This window comes from Myotis daubentonii, chromosome 6 (assembly GCF_963259705.1).
Source record: "Myotis daubentonii chromosome 6, mMyoDau2.1, whole genome shotgun sequence".
In the NCBI taxonomy this organism is placed as follows: domain Eukaryota; kingdom Metazoa; phylum Chordata; class Mammalia; order Chiroptera; family Vespertilionidae; genus Myotis; species Myotis daubentonii.
In genome coordinates, this window is record NC_081845.1 from 86,798,753 (window position 1) to 86,826,655 (window position 27,903).

At 51.3% G+C, this 27,903-nt stretch overlaps 1 protein-coding gene across 15 annotated transcripts in view; it reads left to right on the top strand.

Annotated features, from left to right (window-relative positions):
- TRERF1 (transcriptional regulating factor 1) overlaps positions 1-27,903 on the top strand; it is a 212,922-nt gene that overhangs the window by 147,576 nt on the left and 37,443 nt on the right. For all 15 annotated transcript variants that reach the window (XM_059701666.1, XM_059701665.1, XM_059701663.1 and 12 more), the window contains one exon: positions 25,715-27,385. In XM_059701666.1, coding sequence (XP_059557649.1) covers positions 25,970-27,385 — 1,416 coding nt within the window. In that variant the 5' untranslated portion in view covers positions 25,715-25,969. The remainder of the gene's footprint in view (positions 1-25,714; positions 27,386-27,903) is intronic.

Below are 27,903 nucleotides of genomic sequence, written 5' to 3' on the forward strand. Positions count from 1 at the left end.
ACCAGCACTTTCCTGCTTCATTCCCGCTCTGGACGCCCTCCTGGACCCACAGCCAGTGCCGTGTGCACCTCCCCCTGGCCCCAGCTTCTTCCTGTCCTTGTGCTACTCTCCCCTTCTTCTTCTTTCCTGTGTCCCCCGTCCTTCCTGCTGTTGGATTTTCAGTCTCATGGTCCGAGGGGCGGCCTCAGGGAACTGAGATGAGACTTCGGGGCCTGGAAGCAGGGAGAAAAGCTGAGTTTGAGCCTAGCTCTGCCACGCACTCGCTTAGTCTCTCTGAGCTCCAGTGTCTTCCTCTGTAACGGGGACAAGGCCCAAGCGAGTCAACGTACATAGAGCTCGCACCACGAGCTGGGAGCATGGACGGCGCCCGGCGTGACGCTGTTGTGACTGAGGACAGATGCCTGCGGGCCTGCTCTTGTTCCGCTGCGCTTTCCCGGGGACAGAGCTGGTGGGTGAGATGTGATGAAGCCGGTGGGTCAGTGTGAGATTCCCAGCCTCGCTGTCCGGTTCTTCAAGCTGTTTTTAAAAATAATATGAGGGGAAACAGAACACACCGGTCTAGCCGAGTTGGCACGGGTTCTAGAAATGGGGCGCCCAGCACCTCGGCCTCCCTTCAAGACCCTCTGTCACGGAGCCACGAGGGGGCTGGCGCCTCATTCACTAGGGCATTGCCCTGTGGAGCCCCCGGGTCAAGAGACGGCACAGCCGCTCTGCTGGGCACCTGTCTAGCGGTGGGGGGAGGGGTCTTCACTGTCCATCTTACTTCATTCTTACTTCATCCCAATGTGGCACTTCCCTTCACGCACTCCCTTCTCGCAAGTGGCTTTGTGCTGCTCAGGTTTGCATCACTTCCTGATTTGATATCTATCAAGCAGCAACTTTCCTCAGCGCCGGCTATTTGTAGCACTGGCTGTGTACAGTGGGTAAGCGGTATAGAAACACACAGGGTGGCCGTGACCCTAAAACCTCTCTAAAAAAATAAACTCCATTAATTTAAAAAAGACTTTCTGACCAAAAAGTGCACAAATGATCAACCATCTTCATACGACTAGGCGTCAGGTATTCAGAGTAGGTGTCCACAGGGATAGCACCATACCCTCGGATGGTCAGGGAAGGCCGGGGGAGGGGGATCAGAGCTGGCCCCGACGGGGCAGGTGGGATGAGGCAGCTGAAGAGGACCCTGGTACCTTCTGGGTGGAGAAGTGGTGTGAACCGAGGCGTAGAGACCGGCCTCCTCCTGAGCCGGTGAGACTCGCTGGGGTCGTCCAGCCCCACAGGGGACCCCTGTGCCCCGGTGGACAGCCACCGCCATGAGCAGATCAGAAGCCCGGAGGAGTCCTGCAGCCAATGCTCGGCTGTGTTTCCCCGGTGTTTTTGACCACATGGCCCAGGAACGTGGTGGTCTTGAATGGATTTGCCTTTGGCTTCTAACAGATGCTTCCGTTCATTCCAGGCCACCAACTCGCTTTTGTAAAACAGGGGTTGGCAACTTTCTTTAAGAAACATTCAGGCTGTGATACCAAAAAAGTATCTGGAGGCAAGCACTCAGCTTCCTTTTCCCAGGGTTGCTCAGGTGTCCCGAAGCGGGAGGGTTTCTGGGAGCCTGAGCGCTGACCGTGCTGGCCTTCGGGGGAGGCTGCCAAGGTGATGTCCGGGATGTTCTGGACCCAGCTGGGGGGCCCGTCCCACCCGCCTGCGAACCCCAGTCTGTTACCAGCCTCTCTCCCTACCATGCCTCCTGCTTCCTGTCCCGCCTCCACGCTCATTACTCAGAGCTGTGAGCCACGATTGAGTACTTACTCCATCGAACTGGCCTTGCCCATGAGGAGCTCAACTGGTAGATTATCGGTGACGCCCCCACGTGGTTGGCCGAGTCCTGCACATTGAAACAAGGGATTGTCCTAAAGTCAGATGGGAACTTTTCCAGAGCCAGGAAATTAGGACACTTGATGCCGGGGCTATCTGAGGAGTTTGGGGAGCCCGGTTATTGTGGGTATTGAGACAGGGGGCTCCCGGGCAAAGGACTCATGCTTGCATGGCCATGTAAAAGCTGATGGAATCGCCCTGACTGGTTTGGCTCAGTGGATAGAGCGTTGGCCTGCGGACTGAAGGGTCCCAGGTTCGATTCCGGTCAAGGGCATGTACCTTGGTTGCAGGCACATCCCCAGTGGGGGGTGTGCAGGAGTAAGCTTATTGATGTTTATCTCTCATCGATGTTTCTAACTCTCTATCCCTCTCCCTTCCTCTCTGTAAAAATCAATAAAATCTATTTTTTTAAAAAGCCGATGGAATCGGTTATCATCTAAGTGTTTGGAGACTGACCATTAGCTCCTCACTGTTGAGTGGTCTCCCTTCTAAAAGATATTTCTTAAACCTTTATTATACTAATCGTGTATATTTTCTAAATATATAAAAATATTAAAGCACTCTAGCTGGAGCTTAAGGTGCTCTGATAAGCTCTTCCACTCACTCGTTCCCTTTTCCAAAAGATGGCAGAGCTGGGACTGAAATCCAGGTGTCCTGACTCCCAGCGCTCTCCCTTCACGAGTCTGGGCCTTCTAGGGGTCAGGGGTCAGTGGTGGGAAACCGTCCTGTCCCAGCTCCTGGCTCAGAATTGTGGGGTGTCCCTGAGACAGGCAGGGTCTGGGAAGGTTCCTCCAGCTGAGCCTTTGCAGGTCAGAGCCAGAGGGACCTCCTTGGGGGTCCACCGGTCCGAGCCCCTCGTTCTGCGGAAGCTGAGTCTGAGGTGTAGGGAGGGGAAGTCATTTGCCCAACAAGGTCACAGGACCGGTCTCCCTTTCTGTTTGGTCCGGGTTATCTCTCTATTGGGTTTGCATTTCCTGAGTACACAGCCACTGGGTGGGGGCGGGGTGGAGGGCAGGGGAAGTGGGCTTGAAAGAACCCCATCTGAGAATGTTTACATTTCCTGTGAGTGTCCCATGAAGGGAGATGACCCATGTGCACACAGTGGGGGGACAGGGAGGTCGGTTTAGGTCCAGGGGACCACGAACGGGGGGTGGGGGGGTGGGAGGGGGGGGCAAGGACAGAACGAGAGCTATTCAGAGCCGGCTGTGACAGTGTCATCGATAGAATGGAAATAAATAGCATTTGCTCCTTTGCCCTCTGGGATGCCTTCTTGCTTGTATTTTTGGAGAACACTCAGGCCACAGAGAGGCTCTGGGCTCATGTGAGTGGCAGTGGCTTTGTGGTTTCTGGGGGTTCTCTGGCCTCCGCCTCTCAGCTCCATCCATCCGTCTTCTTCTCACCGGCTCCTGTGATCCTTTGGAGAACTCTTCCCTCCTCGGAGCTTCCATAGCTTAGCCCCAAACGGCACTGCAGCCAGTGGGCGTGGGCGTGGGCATGTCCCCCACTGCTAGGGGTTAGGGTGGCCTCGTTTTTTTTCTTCTCCAGCATCTGTGAGGCTGACATGAGCTCTGAGGGGGTTAGGAGCTTCCATCCAAGAGGGCTCTCATTTGTCCATCAGGTCAGGTAGCAGATGTGGGCCCCCACGGCGCCCCCAGCCTGCTTCCCCGGGACAGCCTTGCCTGACGGGTGTCCCAAGTTCCTTAAAGGAGGCCATCTGTGTGTGCTTTCCAGCAGGCAGAGAGGCAGATGTGGACAGTTGCTGCCAGTTTCCTGGAATCTGAGAGCTGGGGGCCCCCTCGACACAGGAAAGGAAGTAGACTGTCTCCTTATCTGGTGTCAGGGAGGGAATGAAATGACTCTCGCCAGGGAACCGGGACGCCCCCCTTTAAACTTTCTTCTTTAATGAGAACCACAGAGATGCTTAAGCTTTAGATGGCCACGAATGATGACTTCTCTTTTCCTCTCCTGGGGTTTTGAACTGCTTGAGAGCTGGGCCCCAGAGAGCAGAACGGCTGGACAACGTGGCCTGAGCCGGGCCACACTCACAGTTCCTCGTGGGCACCCCCTGAATTGCCCGGGCCCCTGGAGAACCATGGGCCTCTCTTGCAGAGGCTGACCTGCCCCAGAAACCTCCTCCAATGATGGGCAAGCCACGCGGGCACCCACACTCCTGGTGCCTCTCTGCCTAGGGAACAGTGTGCGAAGTGCACTGCTGTCTGTCCCTGATGCCTCTGGGTCTTCGTCATGGAGACAGTCAGTGTCCCCTGATGCAGCAGTGCTTTCAGGGGGTGGGGCAAGAGGTTGTTGGTCCTGCCCCAACGGGCCCAGACGACTAAGGTTTTCCTTTCTTCCTTCCTGTGTCCACTTCTACCAGTCCCTGCCCCAAGCACCATTCTGCTCATTGAAATAAAGGGAGGGCTGAAGGTTGCCCAGGAAACAAATAACCAAATGGATTCAATCACAACTGAGTCACTGAGCCGGATCCACACTGACCCCAAGTCCAACTGGGTGGTGAGCCTCTGCGTCCTCCCTGAGTGCCACGCTGGTCCCGTGCAGTCTCTTGTTTAATCTCCAAACACCTGGGCCAGTAGGTAGTGTTATTCCCCTTTTACAGATGTCACAACTGAGGCTCAGAAAAAAAGATTGGATCACTTTGCTGGTGGAAGCTTAAGATTTGAACTCTGATCTTCTGACTCCAGAACCGGTGATCTCGGTACTTTTGTGAGGACGGTGCCTACCACGTGGTTTATGTCCAGTGAAAGTTCCTAAAGAGTAAAAAAAACAACCATGTTCCAGATAGCTGGAGCTCAGCCCTTGATGCCGAGAGTGTTTTTGGGAATAAAATACATCAGTTTCTTTTTCATAATTCCAAGTTCATGGCTATATGCTAGAGCAAGCATGTCAAATTCAAAGGCTAACATGGGCCAAATAAACAAGGTTTAAGTTTATGTGGGCCACAAAAAATCTTTAGTAGAGACATGCTGAATACAAAGGGCTGAAATAAATGAGTAATTGTTAACATAAAATAATAGAACATTTTAATAAAAATTAATATTTTTTCTTGAACATTAACTTACCAGACACTGAATAACTGCACAAATTAATAAGCGTAATGCAAATAAACCTATTTTTCTTCTTCTCCGAAAGGGAAATATTTCCTGTTGCACACACCAAACAAGTCAGTCCGAGACTAATGACATGGTAATCGGCTGCTAAAATATTTGCTGCTAGTATTAGTGGAGAGAAATGGTGCGCCTGCTCGTAAGGCGCGTAAGGGAAATGAATGCAACACAATTACAGTGATCGGTCATTAGCAAACGTTGTAGTTCATTATTAATAACTGGTGGCCCGGTGCACAGATTCATGCACATTGAAAGAAAATTAATTAGGAGAAAGATTTGTGCGGTAAACGTTTATTTTTAAATTGCCAGTCTGCGTCATATGTACCGGCCAGTTGTTCAGACGGACAGTCGGCCGCTTAGCCTTTTATGTATATACTAGAGGCCCATCGTGCACAGTTCGGGTCCCTAGGCCTAGCCTGGCCTCTGTCACATGGCCTCTGCCATCCTGCGATGCTACGTGAAGCTGCCCACCCCAGGATGCTCGAAGCCCCTCGACTGCTCCATGAGGCTCCCCCCGCCCCTTGACTGCTCCACGAAGCTTGCTGCTGCCCTGCAAAGCTCTCTGCTGGATGCTCTGTGAAACTCCCCCTGCCCCGCCACTGCTCCGTGAAACTCGCTGCCGCCTATGTGACTGCTCCGCTGAGCTCACGGCCACCCCACGAAGCAGCCTGCCACCACCACTCAACAGTCCCCAGTCCTGCCCCGTTGCCAGCCCCCCTGCCCCTGTCATGATGAGTAGCTCGGGAGCTGGGGGAGAGGGGGGACCGAGAGGCGCTTCATGCACTTCATGGTGACTGGTTGCCCATTTGGTCGTGATGCCACCTAGCTCTTTATACATATTAGGAAGATTATGTATAACAGGATATTGTAAAAATTAAGTTACGAAATTTTTATTAAAACGTTTCTTGCATACCATTATATTGGCTGGGCCGCAAAAATATTTGTCGTGGGCTGCGAGTTTGACATGCTTGTGCTAGAGCAGTGATGGCGAACCTTTTGACCTTGGTGTGTCAGCATTTTGAAAAACCCTAACTTAACTCTGGTGCTGTGTCACATATAGAAATTTTTTGATATTTGCAACCATAGTAAAACAAAGACTTATATTTTTGATATTTTTTTTTTATTTTTTTAATTAAATCTTTATTGTTCAGATTATTACATTTGTTCCTCTTTTTCCCCCCATAACTCCCCTCCTCCCAGTTCCCGCCCCACCCTCCACCCTCACTCCCCACCCACTGTCCTCATCCATAGGTGCACGATTTTTGTCCAGTCTCTTCCCGCATCTCCCACACCCCTTTCCCTCCCAAGAATAGTCAGTCCATTCCCTTTCTATGTCCCTGATTCTATTATATTCACCACTTCATTCTGTTCATCAGATTATTTATTCACTTGATTCTTAGATTCACTTGTTGATAGATGCATATTTGTTGTTCATAATTTGTATCTTTACCTTTTTCTTCTTCTTCCTCTTCTTAAAGGATACCTTTCAGCATTTCATATAATACTGGTTTGATGGTGATGAACTCCTTTAGCTTTTCCTTATCTGTGAAGCTCTTTATCTGACCTTCAATTCTGAATGATAGCTTTGCCGGATAAAGTAATCTTGGTTGTAGGTTCTTGGCATTCATCACTTTGAATATTTCTTGCCACTTCCTTCTGGCCTGCAAAGTTTCTGTTGAGAAATCAGCTGACAGTCTTATGGGTATTCCCTTGTAGGTAACTGAGTTTCTTTCTCTTGCTGCTTTTAAGATTCTCTCTTTGTCTTTTGCTCTTGGCATTTTAATTATGATGTGTCTTGGTGTGGTCCTCTTTGGATTCCTTTTGTTTGGGGTTCTCTGTGCTTCTTGGACTTGTAAATCTATTTCTTTCACCAGGTAGGGAAAGTTTTCTGTCATTATTTCTTCAAATAGGTTTTCAATATCTTGCTCTCTCTCATCTTCTGGCACCCCTATAATTCGGATGTTGGTACGCTTCAAGCTGTCCCAGAGGCTCCTTACACTATCTTCGTATTTTCGGATTCTTTTTTCATTTTGCTTTTCCAGTTGGGTGTTTTTTGCTTCTACACATTTCAATTCTTTGACTTGATTCTTGCGTTCCTCTGGTCTGCTGTTGGGTGTCTGTATAATATTCTTTATTTCAGTCAGTGTATGCTTAATTTCTAGTTGGTTCTTTATCACAACATCAAGGGTCTCATTAGATTTCTTGAGGATCTCACTACATGTATCGGCAGTTTTTAGAAAATTATTGAAAGACCTTAAAAGTGTGGTTTTGAGCTCTATATCTTCCATTTCTGACATCTGTGTCCTGTTTCTTTGTCTCCGCATTTTTTATGCTTTCTTGGTGCAACCCCTAGTGGTCTTTATGGGCAGTCTTGTTGTAGTTAAGCCTAGATTGTTGTAGGTATCACTGGCGGGGATTTGACCTCCAGGCCAACTGGCTGTGAGAATCAGCTGTGTCTGCAGTGAGAGAACTTCTGTCCTCTAGGGAGGTGCTAATCTAGCCTTTGCCTGAGGCTATCCGGCAAATGCCTCTGTGCAGGGCTTGGGCGGGGCGGGTCACACGGGATCAACAGGGTGGGCCGGAGCGAGCAGTTATGGCTGCTCTCAGTCCCGTCCCCAGGGGCTCTGCCTCTCTGAGTCCCAGCAACCGCTGCAAACCTCGGAGAGAAAGCTGCCTTCAAGTTCCGACCGAAGCCAGACAGTCTCTTCTCCCGTTTGAGTCTGGGTCCCTAAAGACTCGCCAGGATCTGGAGCTCAGAGTCTGCGACTCCCTCCCGATTGAAAACGCCAACCGCGCCCTCAGCCACCAGCCCACTCTGCATGCACTCCGCACCTTAGTATTTGACTTCAGCACTGCACCTCCTCTGAGTCTCGGAATGCGTTTCTCTTTCCTCCTAGTTGTAGGACTTCCACTCAGTCAGCCTTCCTGTGGTTCTGGGTGATGTCCATTCCGTCTTTTAGTTGTATTTTTGAAGTGGTTGTTCGAGGCAGCAAACTCCGGCGTTAACCTATGCCGCCATCTTGGTTCCTAGGACCTTTCGTTAGTCTTTCTATCAGCTTCTGATATTTATTTTATATATTTAAATGCCACTTAACAAAGAAAATTAACCAAAAAAATGAGTTCGCGTGTCATAGGTTTGCCATCACTGTGCTAGAGGGTTGAAGGTTGCTAGGCGATGATGACCAGAGCCCCAGGGCGTGTGTAAACTATGGTGTAAGTTAGCTCCCTGCCACCCTTCAGAAGTCAAGGGTAGACTGGGAGGGTCCACCGCATAAGTAGCTTCCTGCTCCTCAGACCTGCAGTGGGTGTACCAGGACGCTGCCGAGGGTCAGAGTATCGTCCTGGCATCAGAGGGTCATACCCTCGCCCTCTCTCACTGATTGTGTGACCTTGGGCAGGTCATCTCCTGCATGTGAATTCCCTCACCTTTCAAATCAAATCATTTTGACCTCACAGGTTTGTAGTGGGAACAAAACAAAATAGTGGATGTCTGTATTTTGTACAGTGCTTTCCAGAATGTTCCTATTGGCTGCGAGGACATGCATGTCCTCCCATGAACTCCTCAGTGTCCCTGTCAGAGGCTCCGCATGGGGCCAGAGAGGGGCTGGCCTGCCCTGGGGCAGGTCACGCTGCATCTCAGGATCGACCTCCTCATCCCACGGCTGTTAAAGAGAAGGAACCCTGAGCTCTTTACTCTTCTGTTCCAGAAAGAAAGAAAACGGGGGTCAGGGGCAGAATGACTTCCTTTTTTTTTCTTTTTTTATATATATTTTCATTGATTTCAGAGAGGAAGGGAGAGGGAGAGAGAGATAGAAACATCAAGGATGAGAGAGAATCATTGATTGGCTGCCTCCTGCACACCCCCTGCTGGGGATCAAGCCCGCAACCCGGGCATGTGCCCTGATGGGGAATCGAACCATCACCTCCTGGTTCATAGGTCGACGCTCAACCACTGAGCCACGCCGGCCAGGCCAGAATGACTTTCTTGAACCTGTATTTTTTTCTTTCTCCCTTCCTTGCTAGAAGTGGGATTTCCATTTTACCTTTTTTTTTTTTAATTACAAAAAATGATGTTCTGGGGGACGGAACATAATATTTAGACATGTTGACTGACAGCTGATGGGTGTGTTGTCAATACAGCATCACCACAAAGCACGTTCCCAGGGTTGGTGGGAGGAGATATGCGTGTGAATGTGTGTGCACACACTTGGATGATGTAAAGTGGCTGGGAGGGGCCAGTGATCCTTTCCGTAAGCAGTTCCTATGGGGGGTCGGCCACAGGGGATGATCAGCCCTTTAGAGCGGAAGTGGGGAGTCAGCTTCCATTGGGAGTTGAGGGGATCTTCCTCTCTGGTGTCCTTAGCACCCAGTGGGTGCCCTGTCTATGCTGACCCCTGAAGACAGGGCTGATGCTGCACTTCTCAGAACAAGTCCCTGTTTGAGGGCGGAGGCCGAGGAAACTGGTGGGAGCAGGGTGCCGGGTGGTGTAATGCAGACCTACCGGCTGAGCCCTGGCCCGTTCTCACTTGCCCTCTAGGCATTTTCCTTGTGTCTCTGCCTTCATGTGCTGCCTGCTATCGGGGGACTCAGACCTCTCTGAGCCTTGGGGTCCTCGGTCCAGCTGCCTCAGGGACAGCTCCGGTCGTAGGTCTCAGAGCAAAACTGAACATTCATACTGCCCCCATCTGCGCCGGTGTGAACTCAGGCATCATCTTGGCTCCTGCACCCCATGCCCACTTCATCACTGCGTTCCATCAGAGCCTCCGCGAAATGCATTCTGGAAGCTGTATAGCTCTGTAGGTCAGGAGCTCAGGGGGTGTGTGGGTGAATGTGGGGTGAATGGTTAGAAAGGTGGATAAGGCCAACCCCTGAGAGCCTCCTGTGCCAGGCTGAGCTGTTCGGATGCTCCTTCTGTTGGCAGAGTGAGCGGTGGCGGTTTTAAGCTGAGGGGTGGGAGGGCTGGAGGGGTGGAGGCCGCCTAGGAAGGGTCTGTACCATAAATCAGACCATGGGGATAAGAGGAGATGGTCAGGGAAATGACCATCTGTGGAGGAGAGGTCAACAGGAATGAGAACCTGTTAGCAGAGGGGCTCCTGGGGCCCCTGGTTTCTGATTCTGGCTCCTCCGGAGTTTAGGATGAGTGAAGAGAAAGAGGGCAGAGCTGGGGGGTGGAAGTGTGTTCGGGAGCAGGGGAAAGGCCTGCAGCCTCCGTTTTCTCTGTGAAGTGGTGCCAGGGTCATTCGCGGAGACAAAGCCTGTTAGCTCAGGTCATGCGTGAACGTGGGTCTCTCCACTCTTTGGCCAGCAGAGGCTGCCACATGGTCCCTAAACTCTCGGAGCCTTTGCATCAGCCAAGAGGAGCTGGGGAGTCAGACGGGAGACTTACCTGCCAACCAGTCCCTCTGGGGGTCAATAGGGCCGTGAGGACATCTTACAGCCCTGCCTTTCCTCATCCTTTTCCTAAAACCTGGTGTCTAGCTGTCAGCTTTGTCAGAAAACCTACTATGAAGGCCTTTGGGGAGAAAGGTCCTCTCACTTCAGAAAATGTCCGCTGAGGGCCTACCCCACCCAGGTCTGCTCTGAGCACCACGGCGAACCCAGCTTTCTGCCTCCGGGAGCCTGTGCCGATCCGTAGACACACAGCTCAGATGTAGAACGACATCACGCGCTTTGTAACGTGCCCACACACCTCAACGCTATGGCGGGTTTGGTTCCAGACCCCCCACCCCCACCCCAACAAAGCGAGCATCACAGTAAAGCAGGTCACCCGCGTGTTTTAGTTTCCCAGTGCACATAGAAGTGGCGTTTACACTATGCTGTCGTCTACTAAGTGTGCGATAGCATTACGTCTAAAAAAGGCAATGTACACACCTTCATTATAAATACCATATTGCAAAGAAAAATGCTAACCAGCATCTGAGCCCTCAGCAAATCATAATCTTTTTGTTGGTGGGGGGGTCTTGCCTCCATGAGGATGAAACATCGAGGTATTAAAGCTCGTATTAAAGTTCCCTTGGCGCATTCACTCACCCGCAAATCTGTCTTATCCAACTTCTCCCTAATGATGGCAGCTGCCCTCCCCACAGGCCCCAGACTCCTGCACCTGCATAGGCCTGCCATACTCACTGTCGCAACGGCATGAGTTCGGTAACTGTTATGTAAGCTGATGACCTGTGGATGCAAAAAAGAAAGGGAAATGCTGTTTCTATGAAAAGCAATCTGAATGCTCTGGAAAGAACTTACAAAAGCGAGGCACCGAAAGGACATTGATGCCAGGTTGGGTGTGAGCGAGACCGTGGTTGAGGAATGGCCGTAGCGGGGAGAGAGAACCTGAGCGAGTCAGAGGAGCCTGCACCCACATTCCTTCGCCATGTCCTGACTTCCGGCTCTTCACAGCCGGACCTGGAAAGTGGTAGATTGTGCGTTATGGAGGGTTTTATGCGTCAAAGACAAATGCGGAGCTCTGTTCCACAGATCTGTGAGCAAAGAAAGGCCTGGACCTGCCTCCGAACATCACTGAGATATTTGTGTTTTCAGCTAAAATAAAATGTTGAGGCTTGAATGGGCTGCTTTTAAGTGTATATGCAGGTTTTTTCACTGGTTTATTTTATCTGTGTTTTAAAGAAGTCATAGACTGTGGCTCAATAATTTAGAAAAATATAAAAAGCTGTAAAATGAAAAGTTCCCTTCCTGCTCTTCTTCCCATTCAGCCCAGAGACACCCCCTCCCCATAGACAACTATTCCTCGTTTCTTGAGTCTTTCCAGGTTTTCTTCGTGCAGAATAAGCAACTATAAATATATAGACGATCTTCATTATTCGCTGACTCCATATTCACAAATCCTCCCACTCCCTAAAATTCATTTGTAACCTCAAAACCAGGACTCGTGGCGCTTTCGCTGTCACTGGCGGGCAGGCACGGAGCAGTGAAGAGCTCGAGCCGCCTGACCCCAGCTGGGGCTGACCCAAGGGGACACTCTGCTGTAAGCAGGTGTCCTTCCCATGGTCTATGTAGTGACACATTGGTTTGGTTTTCACGGTTTTTGTTGATGATTTTGCTGTTTTCAATGGCCCCCAAGCGTAGTGCTGAAGTCCTGTCTAAGGTTGCTAAGAGCAGGAAGGCTGTGACGTGCAGACGTTATAGTGCTATCGGTTATGAGTTCAATGCGAGTGAGCCGGCAATGTATATTTAATAAGGTGTCTTTAAACAGAAACACACCCAAACAAGATTATGTATTGATCAGTTGATGAAAATGTTACGACCAGGGGCTTGTAGGAACCTAACCCTGCGTTTCCCCTAGAAGCAGTGGTACAGTGCTGCCTAATTTAGTGTTCGTGGCAACTTTATAGAACATAACTACCTTGAATAATGAGAATCAACTATATATATATATATATATATATATATATATATATATATATATATCCTGTTTTAACCTTGAAAATCTTTCCACACCAGTTCGTAGTTTCTGTGTTCGTTTTTAACAGCTGTCTAGTATTCTATCGTATAGTTATTCCATCGTATGGTTAGTCCATGATTCTCTTGAATCAACCCCCTTTTTTTTTTTTTTTTCACAAATGACCAACTTATATTTTATTTATTTTGTTTGTTTGTTTGTTTGTTTTAATTAAATCTTTATTGTCCAGATTATTACATTTGTTCCTTTTTTTTCCCCCCCATAACTCCCCTCCTCCCAGTTCCCACCCCACCCTCCGCCCTCACTCCCCACCCACTGTCCTCATCCATAGGTGCACGATTTTTGTCCAGTCTCTTCCCACATCTCCCATACCCCTTTCCCCCCCAAGAATAGTCAGTCCATTCCCTTTCTATGTCCCTGATTCTATTATAGTCAACAGTTCATTCTGTTCATCAGATTATTTATTCACTTGATTCTTAGATTCACTTGTTGATAGATGCATATTTGTTGTTCATAATTTGTATCTTTACCTTTTTCTTCCTCTTCCTCTTCTTAAAGGATACCTTTCAGCATTTCATATAATCCTGGTTTGGTGGTGATGAACTCCTTTAGCTTTTCCTTATCTGTGAAGCTCTTTATCTGACCTTCAATTCTGAATGATAGCTTTGCCGGATAAAGTAATCTTGGTTGTAGGTTCTTGGTATTCATCACTTTGAATATTTCTTGCCACTCCCTTCTGGCCTGCAAAGTTTCTGTTGAGAAATCAGCTGACAGTCGTATGGGTATTCCCTTGTAGGTAACTGAGTTTCTTTCTCTTGCTGTTTTTAAGATTCTCTCTTTATCTTTTGCTCTTGGCATTTTAATTATGATGTGTCTTGGTGTGGTCCTCTTTGGATTCCTTTTGTTTGGGGTTCTCCGCGCTTCTTGGACCTGTAAGTCCATTTCTTTCACCAGGTGGGGGAAGTTTTCTGTCATTATTTCTTCAAATAGGTTTTCAATATCTTGCTCTCTCTCATCTTCTGGCACCCCTATAATTCTGATGTTGGTACGCTTGAAGCTGTCCCAGAGGCTCCTTACACTATCCTCGCATTTTTGGATTCTTTTTTCATTTTGCTTTTCCGGTTGGATGTTTTTTGCTTCCTCGCATTTCAAATCATTGACTTGATTCTTGCGCTCCTCTGGTCTGCTGTCGGGCGTCTGTATAATATTCGTTATTTCAGTCCGTGTGTGCTTAATTTCTAGTTGGTTCCCCAATATAAGATCGAGGGTCTTATTAGTTTTCGTGTAGATCTCATTAAGTTTATCGGCAGCTTCTAAACAGTTCTTGAGAGACCTTAAAAGTGTGGTTCTGAACTCTATTTCTTCCATTGACAATTTTGTCCTGTTTCTTTGTCTCCGCATTTTGTTATGCTTCCTTGGTGCACCCCCTAGTGGTCTTTGTTCGCAGTCTTATAGATAAATCTTGATTGTTGTAGCTAATTCCAGGGAGGGTTTGACCTCCAGGCCAAGTGGCTATGAGAATCAGCTGTGTCAGCAGTGAGAGAACTTCTGTCCTCTAGGGAGGTGCTAATCTAGCCTTTGCCTGAGGCTATCCGGCAAATGCCTCTGTGCAGGGCTTGGGCGGGGCGGGTCGCACAGGATCAACAGGGTGGGCCGGAGAGAGCAGTTATGGCGGCTCTCAGTCCTGTCCCCAGGGGCTCTGCCTCTCTGAGTCCCAGCACCCGCTGCAAAGCTCGGAGAGAAAGCTGCACTCGCTCTGACCGAAGCCAGACAGTCCCGCTTCTCCGGTTTGAGTCTGGGTCCCTAAAGACTCGCCTGTATCTGGAGCTCAGAGTCTGCGACTCCCTCCCAATTGAAAACGCCAACCACGCCCTCCGCCACCAGCCCGCTCCTCGCACTCCGCACCTCAGAATTTGACTTCAGCACTGCGCCTCCTCTGAGTGTCCGTATGCGTTTCTCTTTCCTCCTAGTTGTAGGACTTCCACTCAGCCAGCGTTCCTGTGGTTCTGGGTGATGTCCCTTCCGTTTTTTGGTTTCACTTTTGAAGTAGTTGTTCAAAGCAGCAAACTCCGGCGTTAACCTATGCCGCCATCTTGGTTCTCCGAATCAACCCCTTGATGCTAGGCCTTGGAGGTATTTGCAGCCTTCGGCTATTCGAACAATAAAGCAGTGCATACACACTACGTCTGTAAGTCATTTGTATGGGTCACATGTATTGAGTCTCTGCTGAAACCCAGTTATCAGAAAGGGGACTCTGAACTGCCAGGCCCCCTGGCTCAGCTCTGAGACTTTGGGCAGCCCTCTGCATCAGAGAGGGGCTCCTCATTCAGGGCCCGGCCCGGGTGGCTCAGCGGTTGAGCGTCACGGTTCGATTCCCAGCCAGGGCACGTGCCCTGGTTGAGGGCTTGATCCCCAGTGGGAGGCGTGCAAGAGGCAGTGTGTCCTAAAGAAATTCTCACAGGGGCCCATGAGGGGACACGTCTGAGAATGCTCATCACCAGTAGGCCAGGCAGTAAAGTGGTAATTGTGAGGGGCACGTGGAGGGCTCGGCACCATGCCTGGCCTGGGGTCAGCGCCCCTGTGAGCCGTCATTCTCCTTCGCCCTTCCGTCTGCTCCCCCCCCCACCCCCCCACCCCCCCCCCCCCCGCTGCGGCCCGCCCCTCGCTATTCATCTCCACACAGGCCTGGAGGATGCCTGAGGGTGGGCGGCATTCCTAGGCTGGCGCCCTGCCCAGCGCAGCTCCCCGAGAAGGGGGTTGGCTCCTTCACGCCCTGCTCTTCGTCCTTGTACACAGGGCTGGCGTTGGACAAACTTGCTTGATGCATTTCCTAAACACTGAGGGAACCCGCTTCGGCTTCAGCGCTGCCTGTGGCACGGTGGGAAGGGAGGAGAGACCGTCGCACAGCGGCAGTGAGACAGTCTGCTCCTGTAGAACTTCCGTCTGGCGTTGGTTGGAAAACACCACCCCCGAGGTGACCGGCCTGGTGGAGTGATGTTTCCCACAAATGAAAGCGTGCGTGCCTGGGCCTGTGGAGCCTTCCCCGCGGGTTTGGTCCTCACGGTGTCTCCACGGTCTCTCCGTCGGGCCCCGGGTTTGTAGCGGCAAAAGGAAGTTGTTCTGGCAAGAAATCGGGACGGTGAGATAATGGGGGCCAATGACCAACAGGATATGTGTCTGGAGCAAGTCCAGCCAGGTTTGGAGGCCTCCCAGGGGGCATGTAAAGGGTTCCAGAGGAGGGAGCAAACCCGGGAAAGGGCAAGGTACCCTCTTGATTCCCTGAGGCTTCTTAGAGGGTGTGTGTGTGTGTGTGTGTGTGTGTGTGTGTGTGTGTGTGTATTTTTTCTCCCAAAGATTAAGGGCGAGGGAGATAGGAAGAAACGTCAATTGGCTGCCTCTTGCACGCCTCCCACTGGGGATCAAGCCCTCAACCAGGCACATGCCCTGACTGGGAATCGAACCGTGACGCTCAGCCACCGAGCCCCCCGGGCCGGGCCCTGACTGAGGAGCCCCTCTCTGATGAAGAGGGCTGCCCCAAAGTCTTAGGGCTCTGAGCCAGCGGGGCCTGGCATGGCCCGCAGATGGCCCTGTAGCTGCCGCATCAATGCCTGGGGGACCTCCTGTCTCACACGCAGGCAGGAAAGCCAGACACCCAGGAACAAGGCAGCATCGCAGACTGTTACCCAGTGAACCGTGAGCTGTTTTCCAGAAAGGGGGGGGGGGGGGGGGGGCGGGAGGTAGTTTCCTGGAGACACTCAGTCCATCCCTGGGGCCTCAGGTATCCAGGGGCTTTTGATTTTTATCTAGTCTGATGTCTCCGAAGGCTGCAGATCAAGCCAAGCCTTTCGCCCCATTTGGGAACTGAACCCCTAAAATCTGGGGGTGCCCCAGGTGACAGTGCTGGCCTCTCCCCTCCCCATCGCCCGCAGTAGAAGCCAGCCTAGCCTGCTGTAGGCTCTCTCGGCAGCTCAGCAAGCAGGTGTGGGCCTGGGTGATATCACCGGCGCCCGCAGGTGCCCTGCTTGTGTTTTCTTAGGTTTATAATTCACTGTGATGCTGGGGTGGGACCAAGGGGGCCAGATCTACCTGCCAACCAGCACCCCTTCCCCTCTGTCTTTACCTCCGCCCTCCTGGAGCTTCAACAAAGCAGCTGGAAGGAACCCGCCCAGCCCTGCCCTGCCCTGCCCTGCCCTGCCCTGCCCTGCCCTGCCCTGCCCAGGACAGCTGCGGGGATGAGCATCCTTTCTTTGGCCCAAATCCCAAGTGCTGATTCATAAGACCTGAGCCCCAAGTCCTCAGGGACAGGCGTGGAGAATCCGCTCTGCAGGCCCAGACCCCTCCCGCTGGCACCCCGCTTAGGCCCTCCCTGAGTTCCTACCAGAAGGGGTCTGTCCGCTGCGCATCCTGGTCCCTGGCTGGAGTGACCTCACACTCCTTCGAGACCCCCCTCCACCTCTTCCTTGTGAAATGTCTTGGAATCTTCAGGAAGCCTTCCCTGCACCCCCCAGACGGTGAGCTTAGAGACACAGGATTGCGGGCTTTATCGCCCCTAGCAGCGTCCTGGCATGTAGGTCTGCAGTGTGAGTTTGTATGAAAGACAAGACAGGGCACAGATGCCCGGCTCCAGACCGTGAGGGTGCTGGCCGTGATCTGGTCAAATGTGGCGCGAATTAGGTCTTCCGTACGGTCGCTGATGGATCCTGAGACTCTCCTAGCAGCTCCTCCTTAAGAGAAACTTGTGATTACGAAGTAGCCAGGGTTTGGGTCACCCAGAAACTCGCGTGTGAATTGTTCAGGTGTCTCCCTGCCTCGCCTTCTCTCTGCAGACCTCTTGTCAACCTCAGCTCCCCAGCGCCCCTCTCACCTTCACAGAGTCAGTGCCACAGCCTGATCTCCCTACCCGTCCCAGCCATTTGTGGAAGGGGGTGGTGTGAAAAACTCTATCCAGGAATATATATCGATGAGGCCCCGTCGGACCATGGCTGCCTCCTCCAGGAAGCCACCCGAGACTCCTCCGGTCCCTGCTTCTCTCCCCATGTCCTCAGCTTCCACGCCCTCCATGCCAGCGAGGGAGGGAGAGGCATGGCTGTGGCAGTCACCAGGGAAGACAATGTTAATTTCGGGTAGAGAATGACTGCTAGCCGGGGGAGAGCACAGTGACAGTGAGGACCAGGAGCCTGCCACCAGGAAGAGAAATAGCGCCAGTCTTCATTTCTTGATGGAGAACAGGCCACTGGAGGAGAAGTCCACACTCCCCACTCGGCAGGTTCTCGGGCTCCTTCCTGATCCCTAGGGCTTGGAGGGAGCAGTGGATGCCACGGGGTGAGACTGAAGGTCGGAGAAACAAATGCCCCTTGCTGCCCAAAGAAGCCCTGAAAATGCCCCCAAAGCCTGGCTGGCGTGGCTCAGTGGTTGAGCGCCGACCTATCAACCAGAAGGTCATGGTTTGATAACCAGTTAGGTCTCATACCTGGGTTGCGGGCTCAAATCCCCAGTGGGGCGTGCAGGAGGCAGCCGATCAATGATTCTCTCTCATTTATCTCTCTCTCCCTCTCCCTTCCTCTCTGAAATCAGTAAAAATGCCCCCACAGCCAAGAGTCTGCATGAAATGGGTGCAGGGAGCAGCGGGGCCACAAGGAGCCAGGCTCAGCCGTCTCTGCGTGGAGGGAGGCTCCGGCGCCGGCCACTGCCATTGGCAGAACTCCAGCCTGGTAACTGGGTTACTGGATTACAAACCACCCACCGGCTGCATTTAGAAGACTAATCAGAAAGCATGCAGAACAACATTCTTGCTCTGAAGGAGACCACGGGCCATGAACCCAGGTCTCGGAGAAGAGCCTCGGCTTCGGCCTCCCTTGGGGAGCTGGGGAGAGAGATGGAGTAAAAGACTCCCAGCCCCAGCCAGTTTGGCTCAGTGGATAGAGCATCAGCCTGTGGACTCAAGGGTCCTGGGTTCGATTCCGGTCAGGGGCACATGCCCGGGTTGCAGGCTCGGTCCCCAGTAGGGGGCGTGCGGGAGGCAGTTGATCAGTGATTCTCTCTCATCGTGGATGTTTCTATCTCTCTCTCCCACTCCCTTCTTCTCTGAAGTTATATATATATATATATATTTTTTTTTTTTAAAGACTCCCAGAGGCGTCCAAGGTCAGCCCCTGGACGGACCTGCGAGGGAGGCTGTTCCAAAACCGAGGCCAAGTTATCTGGGGAATTGTGTATACAGTCTCTGAATGACAGCCCCGTGTCGGAAAAGGAAAATCGTTTTGGTTTTTCTTCCTCAAACAAGCGGTGGTGGTCTGGCCGGAGCAGGGTGTCACCCCTTCCGAATTGTAAGCAAACAAGTCCTGCCGAGACCTTGGCCAAAGTCAACTTCCTCTCTTTCTCTCTCTCCTTCTGGTTCAAAGGATGGCCCTTTTGGACAGTCTCCTCCTGGCAGCCTGTGCTCGTCTCCTGGTGCCGCGGGGGTGCGGGGGGAGGGCACAGGGACCGCCGTGTGCTGGAACAGGGGGCAGCAAACTGGCTCTGGCCCAATCCCGCCCAGGCCCGTTCTCGAACAGCCTGTGAGCTAAGTAAGGAGTGCGCTTACATTTTTAAACGGATGAAGAAAAATCAAAAGAAGAACACTGTCTCTTGCCATGTGGAATTATATAAAATTCACATTTCTGTGTCCATAGATAAAGTTGTGTGGGAACACAGCCACGCCCATCATTTGCCTATCATCTGCAGAGGCTGCTTTCCCACTGCAGCCGCGGAGTCGTGGCAGGTCCGATGGCCCTGTACACAAAACCCCCATCCCCCCGACCCCCCCCCCCCCCGTGCTGGAGGTCTGCATGCTTTAGGGCACTGCCTGCAGCAGAAAGGAGAGCGTCCAGGCCTCAGACCTGGTCAGAAGCCCGGAAACCTGGGGGTGAAGTGCCCGTGCCAGCTCTCTGGCCCAGCTCAGCATTTCCGTTCAGCGAGTGTTTACTGAGCATCAGCTGTGTCCCCGTCACTGGGGACACAAGTCGACGGGCAGGATGCTGCTCCTGTCTTGGAATGCCTGGACAGCCAGAGGGTGAAGGGCACAGAAGCAAGAAGCAGGTCATTTTTCGGGGGGCGTGTAGGGGAGCCCTCGGCTTGTGAGCAGGCATTTCTAGAACCTACTCCAGAATCCCCGCGTCTTGCTCTAAGGAAGGAATTGACCAAAGAAACGTGCAAGTAGTAGTTCTGTTCCTTAATTCCTGAATGGAAAAGCTCTGGTGCTAATTACTCAATCGGAAATGTACATAATGAGCGAAAAATACCCCATTAGGAAAACAGTAAAGCTATCCGTCCTGGGCGGGCATTACAGCAGTTGTGTGAGATTGATTCCTCCACCAAGACGTCTCCAGGTTGCCAGTGCCGTGTTTAAAAGAGCCTTTTGACAAGATGCTGACCTGCGGGAAAGGGGTGGGCCTGGGGGTTCACACAAGCATTGTTGTAGGAACGGAAATGTCTCTGGAATGTACGACAACCTGCGTGATTGTCCCAGGAAGGGTGCTGGGAGTCGGGAGACAGGTGAGAGGAAGCAGAACCTTTTGCATGTACCCTTATTTTGAAAATTTGCTCTCACTTTCCACTTGATTTTCACGCATATATTTTGGTTAATTTTCACTCTTTTGTGTACACCTTTGTGCCTTTTGAATTTTGAGGGAATATAGTATCTATTCAAATACTATATAAATTTAATGTAAAATAAATAGCACGCGGTTTTGCCATAACTTCCTTATGTCATTCTAGGGAAGTTATTTTCCCTCTATTTCATTTAACATAGCGTTTGTTGTTGTTTTATAGGGTTTGTTGTTGTTAATCCTCACCTGAGGATATTTTTTCCATTGATTTATTTTTTTAGAGAGAGTAGAAGGGAGGGAGGGGGAGAGAGAGAGAAACATCAATGTGAGAGAGACACATCAACTGGTTGCCTCCTCCTGCATGCGTCCCTCCTGGAGCCGGGGATTGAACCTGCAACCCAGGTACATGCCCTTGACTGGGAATCAAAGCCCTGAGCCGTTGGTGTGTGGGCTGGCACTCTAACCACTGAGCAGCACCAGCCAGGGCTTACATGTGGTCCTTGATTGCCCACCACTGTGAGCCAGGCACTGTGCTAGGCCTGGCAGTTGCATCTCTGGGCCTCAGATTCTTCATCTGTAATGTGGGGAGACTAGAGGACCTCTCCGGCAGCCTTCAGCTTGGGAAGGCATCAGACTCAACAGGAGGGCTCATTAAAACACAGACTGCTGGGCCCCACCCCCAGGTTTCTGATTCAGTGGGTCTGAGTAGGGCCCAAGAATGAGCATTTATAGCAAGTTCCCAGGTGCTGCTGATCCCGCTGGCCCAGGAACCACACTTGGGGGACCCACCTCTGACTTTCTAGGGTGCTGTGCGTGTAACTAAACTACCATTCCAGTTCTGAAAATACGGATGCATGAAGAATAGTTCTTGTAGCTCAGAACACAGAGTGATCCCCCTCGCCCAGCAGTTTGGGAACACTTCACAAAGCAGGCACGCCAACAGAAGTAAAGTCATCGAGCTTCCATTCCACCCTCAGGGACAGGGAGGAGGGACACGAAATCAGAGCATGGTCAGAGTCTGGTGAGTCTCAACAAGTTATCCTTCCGGGAGGAGATGGCTTGGTACAAGGCTTCCGACAAAGGTTATGTGGCAAGGTTTAAGCCTGGCAGGGCACTGGGAAATCCCCAGGCCTGATGCTACAGGACAGCCCTGCTGGACGTCATTTTACGGCTCCCATCATTTGTCCCTGCCTTACAAATCCAGCCTGGTCATCGGTGTATTCCCGACCAGAACATGGTGCCTCAGCATGGACCCCTGCACCTGACTCCATGCCTTCGTGCATGCTATTCCCTCTTTTGGCATACCCTTCCTGGTCCTCTCGCCTCTGTAAGCCCTATTTGTCCATCAGGACCAAGATGAAATCTAACCAGAATGAAATTCTCCATGGGAACGTACCATTCACTCAGCCTACACTGAGTGTCTTTTTCTTCTATTCATATCCATTCACTGGGACTCTTGATCATCTTATTTTTTTCATTCATCAGCATGTAGCCCCTTCTTGGAGAGACTACAAAGTTCTGGGCTTGGGAACAGGATCCTAGACAATAGTAGATAGGATCCCTGCTCCAATACAGAAAGATCCATTAATCAAATAATTGCACTGGTGGGAGCACAATTACACTGAGAAGAGTGGTCGAAAGGAAGATGGTTTTAAGAGAACGTATAAGGCCCCTGATGCAGACTTGGGGGGGGGGCGGGGTCAGGGTAGACTTTCTGAGAAAGTATAGTTTGAGCTGAGATCTGAAGGATGCCCAGGACTTGGGTAGATAAAGGGGGTGAGGGGTGGGGGGTGGGGGGTGGGGGGTGGGAGGAGGGAAAACTCTCATAATTGGGGGAACCAGCTTGTGCAAAGTTCCTACCATGGGTGGCAGCCTGGCAGGTTCAAGGAACTGAGAGAAGACTGGAACGGCCAGGGGTGAGGGATGGGAAGTTTGTAAAGAAAGGAAGAGGGAGCCCAGCCAGAGTTGCTCAATGGTTGAATGTCGACCTATGAACCAGGAGGTCACGGTTCCATTCCCGGTCGGGGCACATGCCAGAGTTGCAGGCTCAGTCCCCAGTGGGGGGCGTGCAGAAGGCAGCTGATCAATGATTCTCTCTCAACATTGATGTTTGTATCTCTCTCTTCCTCTCCCTTTCTCTAAAATCAATGAAAACTTATTTAAGAAAGAAAGAAAGGAAGGAAAGAAGGGAGGGAGGGAGGGAGGGAGGGAGGGAGGGAGGGAGGAAGGAAGACTCATTGTGAGGCCGGGGACCTTAATGATCTTGACCTCTGACCTGAGAGCGCTAGGATGCCAGGATGGGTTTTAAGCAATGGCATGACAGGGTCAGAGTCAGGTTCTGAAAGTTCGCTGTTGTCGGGAGACTGGACAGGCTGAGAGCAAGGAGACAGGTTGGAAGGCTGGTGAAATAGTCCAGACGATGAACAGGAAGTCTTGGACGAGGGTGATCTAGTGGAACCAGAGGAAAGGTGGATGGAGCTAAGAAAATACGGGGAGGGGAATTGATAGGTTGTGGTGGTCACGTAAGGGGGAGGGAGGAGTCAAGGGTGAGACTGTGGACAAGTGTCCACTTTGGAGGAGATGATACTGAGTTTGCCTTTGAACCTGCACATGGTGATGTGGAGTAGGCAGCTAGTCGGGACCTCGGCCCCCTAAGCTGGGGTGGTCATGGGGTGTCACGGGAATGTGTGGTGGGTTCAGATGTCAAGGGAGAGAGCGTGTGTGAGAAAGGAGGGGTGTCTCCTCAGACTGGGTCATCAGCCCCTGAAGGGCAGGGCACTTGGAGGAAGGACAGTCACATCCCACTGGCGGCATGGGGGATGTTTCTCTCATTCCTCATCTCTCCCTGCTCACCAAGTTCAGGTCTTCACTATGTCGGACCTGGAGGCAGCCAGAACCTGCCAACCCTTTGCTTCTGGAATTTCAGTATGCACACTAGCAACTTGGGGTCTTGATAAAATGCAGCTTCTGGTGAATAGCTCTGGGCTGAAGCTCCCGGTGATACGGGGCCACACTGTGAGCAGCGAGGGGTGGGTCTCCCTGGCCCTGAAGCCCCAGCCTTTGCTCGGAAGCCTTCAGTGGCCATTCCCGGCTCACGCATCCCTTCCCACTGCTTTCCTTCATCCACCCTTCATTCCGCCAAACCAAAGCCCTCCCTCTGAACTCGTCCGTCTCCTTTGTTGTTCAGAAGGGTCAGGGGCCAGCTGAGGCCAGCCTGCAGTCGGAGTGGCGCTACTGCCGTGTCTTCGAAGGTCTGCCTAAAAGCCCCTACCAAAGGATTTTGTGAAACTCCATACCCCCTCCCACATCTTTAAGCTTACATCGACATTTTTAATCAGACATTGGTAGAAGGTGCGATTCCCAGTATGTTACTAGTATAAGCACTGATATTTTTAAGTAAAACTATTACATCACTGTTTGCAATTTATCCAGTAGAATCTAAACACCCTAGCAATCTGATACCTACCATCACCCATTTTAAAAATGCATGAACACACTCTTTGTTAATAGTGCTCCTTTTCTCCTTGAAATTTTATTTCTGTTTCACTTCCCCCGTGGAATTTCATCCTAATGTAATATATGTAATATATTTTTATGCTTAAAATTCTTTCATTTGTTTCCCTAACATATTTCTCTGTAACAATTTTATATGAAGTTAAAAGTTTTTTAATTTCCTGAAATCATAAAGCTCTAAGTGTTAACATTTTCTTCTAGTTTGAGTTATTGTTACAATTATTAATAGTGTACAGTTGATCAAAACGACACAAGTGTATTACTCATTCTGATAAATAATTAATAAGCATAAAAACTAAAATTATATTGAAAATGCATCTCTTAGTGAGATGGTGATGCTGGGTCATTTTTTTAAAATAATTTTTTTATTCCACGAATATTTTGAATTTAGTTGTATTAAATGCAAACAGAAGTACATGGGACAGGTAATGCAGTGGGTTCCGAGGGCGGGAACACGTTTTAGAAGTGGTTGTTAGGGTCAGACTTGCAGAATGTGCAGCATTTGGCCAAGTAAGGAAAGAATGAAAGAATATTCCAGAGAGAGGGAGCAGCATGTCAGAGCAAGGGCCTACGTTGGACAAGATGGTAAGAGAGGTAGACCACCGTGACACAAAATACATTCCTTTTAATAATTTTTTTTATTGACATACAATATACACACCTGTGTGTGACCAGGTCGAAGTATGCTGTTTGCGTTATCACATGGTGAGCACGCCCATGTAGTTATCACCCAGGTCCAGATATAGAATATTGCTGGTTCTGGGTTATTTCTTCAACTTGTTTATTTATCCAAAGAAGAATATTGTTTTGTGGCATGAGACGTGAGACAAGGATCAGCATCGATTGTCTTTCCATTCTTTATTTAAATGCACTGAAAACCCACATTCATATCAACTAGTAGGTAGACATAAAACTTGGATAAAGCAGGGTCACTCAGTTCTTGATCTGCTTCTGAGTTCTATGCCAAAAATCACATAGTGCTCACTGACGATTTCATTTTAATTACCTCTGTTTGGTCTTCCAAATAAAAAACGGGACTGGAGACCACCCAGCATGAAAGAAAACACATGAACTCGCTTGGATCAGAGTCGCTTGCTTTCTCAGGTTCCTAAGCGTCTCCTGTGTGGTGGCCAGGAGCTTCGTCCTGGGCAGTGAGCTCAGCTGCGACGCGGGTGGGAGGGTGGGAGGTTTGCCCTTCTCTTGTAGAGGAGGAGGTCTGTTGTGAAAGAGCAGGTATAAGAGGACAACTCACATTTCTGTCAGCCATCCGTCCTAGAAGAGTTTCTATGGAAGCTGAAGATCTGGAAATGGATTCTGTGAAAACCTGGAGGGCGCGTGTAGCTTATATAAAGTCTTCGTTAACTCCCAGGGGTTTGCATACCCCAGTTTGAAGTTCACGAAAGAACCTGTATGGACTCAAACCAGACTAGACCAGCCTCTTCACATTTCCTAGTTCGTGTTTCTAAGAGAGGGCATCTATTGGCCCAGACTAGTTTTGGTGCCAGGCCACATCCTAGGCTTCTGGCCAGGAGGCCAGCCCTGGCACAGACGTGTCCCTGAGCAGGGACCACAAGGAAGCAGGAGCTATGTTGACCTCACAGGCTAACTAGCAAGGGCAGTACTCTTACAAGCACTGTCTCCCGCTCTGTTCGCTGGAAATACGCTCTCCAGCCTGTGAGGTCCCACGCTGTGGTTTTTACCTTTGATTTACATGCGCCTCTTCCCCCCTTGTATCGTACTTACTCATGGACCCATCACCTTTTCTAACTGTAAGCTCTTAAAGAGCTGGCCCAGGGCTCAATCACTGCCTACATTGTGCCTTACACTGAGGAGGGGTCTAATAAGTATTTGTTGAGCAGATAAATTGATTAATGAAGGTCTTCAACTTCTTCGCATCTCCCACACGGCCTAGAATAATGCTGGGCTTTCCATAGCAGGGTCCCAGAAGAATGGATGGTGAATTAATTAATCAGTGAGCAAAACAATGAATGGACAGATCGATAAACTAATGAGCCGTTGGGTAACGAATGGCTTCAAAGTGAGGGTCGAGACGTGTAGAGTCGGTGGGAAGGGTGTGGTGTGTGTGACACTGTCTCTAATCGAGTCTCCTGTTTGTCTTTATTTCTGTAACTGGTCATGGCAGGTATAATTGCTCACTGTAAGACATCACGTACGTAAATCCTTTCCTGCTCTTTGCCTCTGTCTTGCAGGTGTGAGCGGCATCTCTTCACCACGGTGGTTGGTCCGTACCGAAGCCCGGGTGGGGATGTGAAAGCCCCCACTCTGCACATGAGCGGTGCAAGTCAACAGGAACACCTGGCTCCAGCCACGGTCGCAGACATGTCAGCCGTGGAGTAGTGCGGACGCTTTCCCGCACCTTCTCAGGGTTTCCGTCCTTCTGGGTTTGTTTCACTGACCTTCTTGTATGGTTTTGTGGCTGGACGTTCACCACCAAGGCCGGCACCATGGGGGATCAGCAGCTGTACAAGACCAACCACGTGGCCCACAGCAGTGAGAACCTTTTCTACCAACAGCCACCACTCGGCGTCCATGGCGGGCTGAACCACAACTACGGGAATACAGTCACGGGGGCCGGCATGGATGCCCCTCAGGCATCACCCATTTCCCCCCACTTCCCTCAAGATACTCGGGATGGTCTAGGCTTGCCTGTTGGCTCCAAAAACCTTGGCCAAGTGGATACCTCGAGGCAGGGAGGGTGGGGTGGCCACGCAGGGCCTGGAAACCACGTCCAGCTCCGTGGCAACCTGACCAACTCAAACATGATGTGGGGGGCACCAGCCCAGCCTGAGCCCTCCGAAGGCTACCAGTACACCTACTCCCAGGCCAGCGAGATCCGGACCCAGAAGCTCACCAGCGGTGTCCTGCACAAGCTAGACTCTTTCACCCAGGTGTTTGCCAACCAAAACCTGCGGATCCAGGTCAACAATATGGCCCAGGTGCTGCACACCCAGTCAGCAGTGATGGATGGAACCCCTGACAGTGCCCTCCGCCAGCTGCTGTCCCAGAAGCCCATGGAGCCCCCAGCGCCGTCTGTCCCTTCCCGCTACCAGCAGGTGCCCCAGCAGCCTCACCCAGGTTTCACTGGCGGGCTGTCCAAACCAGCTCTCCAGGTCGGGCAGCTCCCTAGCCAAGGGCACCTGTACTATGACTACCAGCAGCCACTGGCTCAGATGCCAGTGCAGGGAGGACAGCCGCTGCAGGGCCCACAGATGCTGTCCCAGCACATGCAACAGATGCAGCAGCACCAGTATTACCCGCAGCAGCAACAGCAGCAAGCTGGGCCGCAGCGTATGTCCATGCAAGAAATGCAGCCGCAGCAGCCGACTCGCCCGCCACAGCTCCAGCCGCAGCCACAGCAGCAGCTGCAGCAGCGGCAGGGTTCCATGCAGATACCTCAGTATTATCAGTCCCCACCCATGATGCAGCACTTGCAAGAGCAGCAGCAGCAGCAGATGCACCTGCAGCCCCCTTCCTATCACAGGGACTCCCACCAGTACACCCCGGAGCAGGCACACGCGGTGCAGCTGATTCAGTTGGGCTCCATGCCCCAGTACTACTACCAGGAGCCCCAGCCACCCTACAGCCACCCCCTCTACCAGCAGAGCCACCTGTCCCAGCACCAGCAGCGTGAGGACAGTCAGCCCAAGACTTACCCAGGCGAGAGGCAGGCCCAGGCCATGCTGAGCTCCCATGGGGACCTGGGGGCGTCTGATACAGGAATGGGAGACCCAGCCAGCTTGGACCTGAACCGGGTTAGCGGCGCCCTCCCGCATCGGCCGCTCTTGTCCCCCAGTGGGATCCACCTCAACAACGTGGGGCCTCAGCACCAGCAGCTGTCTCCCGGCGCCATGTGGCCCCAGGTATTCTCACCGTGGAAGTTTTTCCCGGCATCTCGGCGACAGGGCCAGCCAGGCCGAGTCTACACGGTGCCCAGTCCTCTCCCCAACCCCTTCGACCCTTTTGTTCTTTATGCGTTCCACACACCTTAACCTACCTGTGCTACGTGTGCCAGGCACTTCTATGTCAGGTGCTTGGAATACAGAATCAGGTTTGACTCTGTCCTTTGCCTATAAAAACCTTCTAATCTCACTAAGAAAATGGCCAAAACACCACATCAGGTCCTGAATGACGTACGTGATGGCTAAGGCCTTGAGTCACGTGCCCGGGACCACAGGGCGGGAGCGTCTGGCTCCCCTTGGATCTGTCATGGGGGCTGTCCTGTGAAATTGTCCCCCTTTTGGGAGGGAGATCACATTATGATAGCACTTCTCAAAGTATATTGCTCCAAACAGGAGCTCCATAGAATGTTCACTGTTTAATGAATATTGCTGGGGCCAGGCGAGGGCCCGGTTGAGGTTTCTTAAAGTGAAACAGGGCT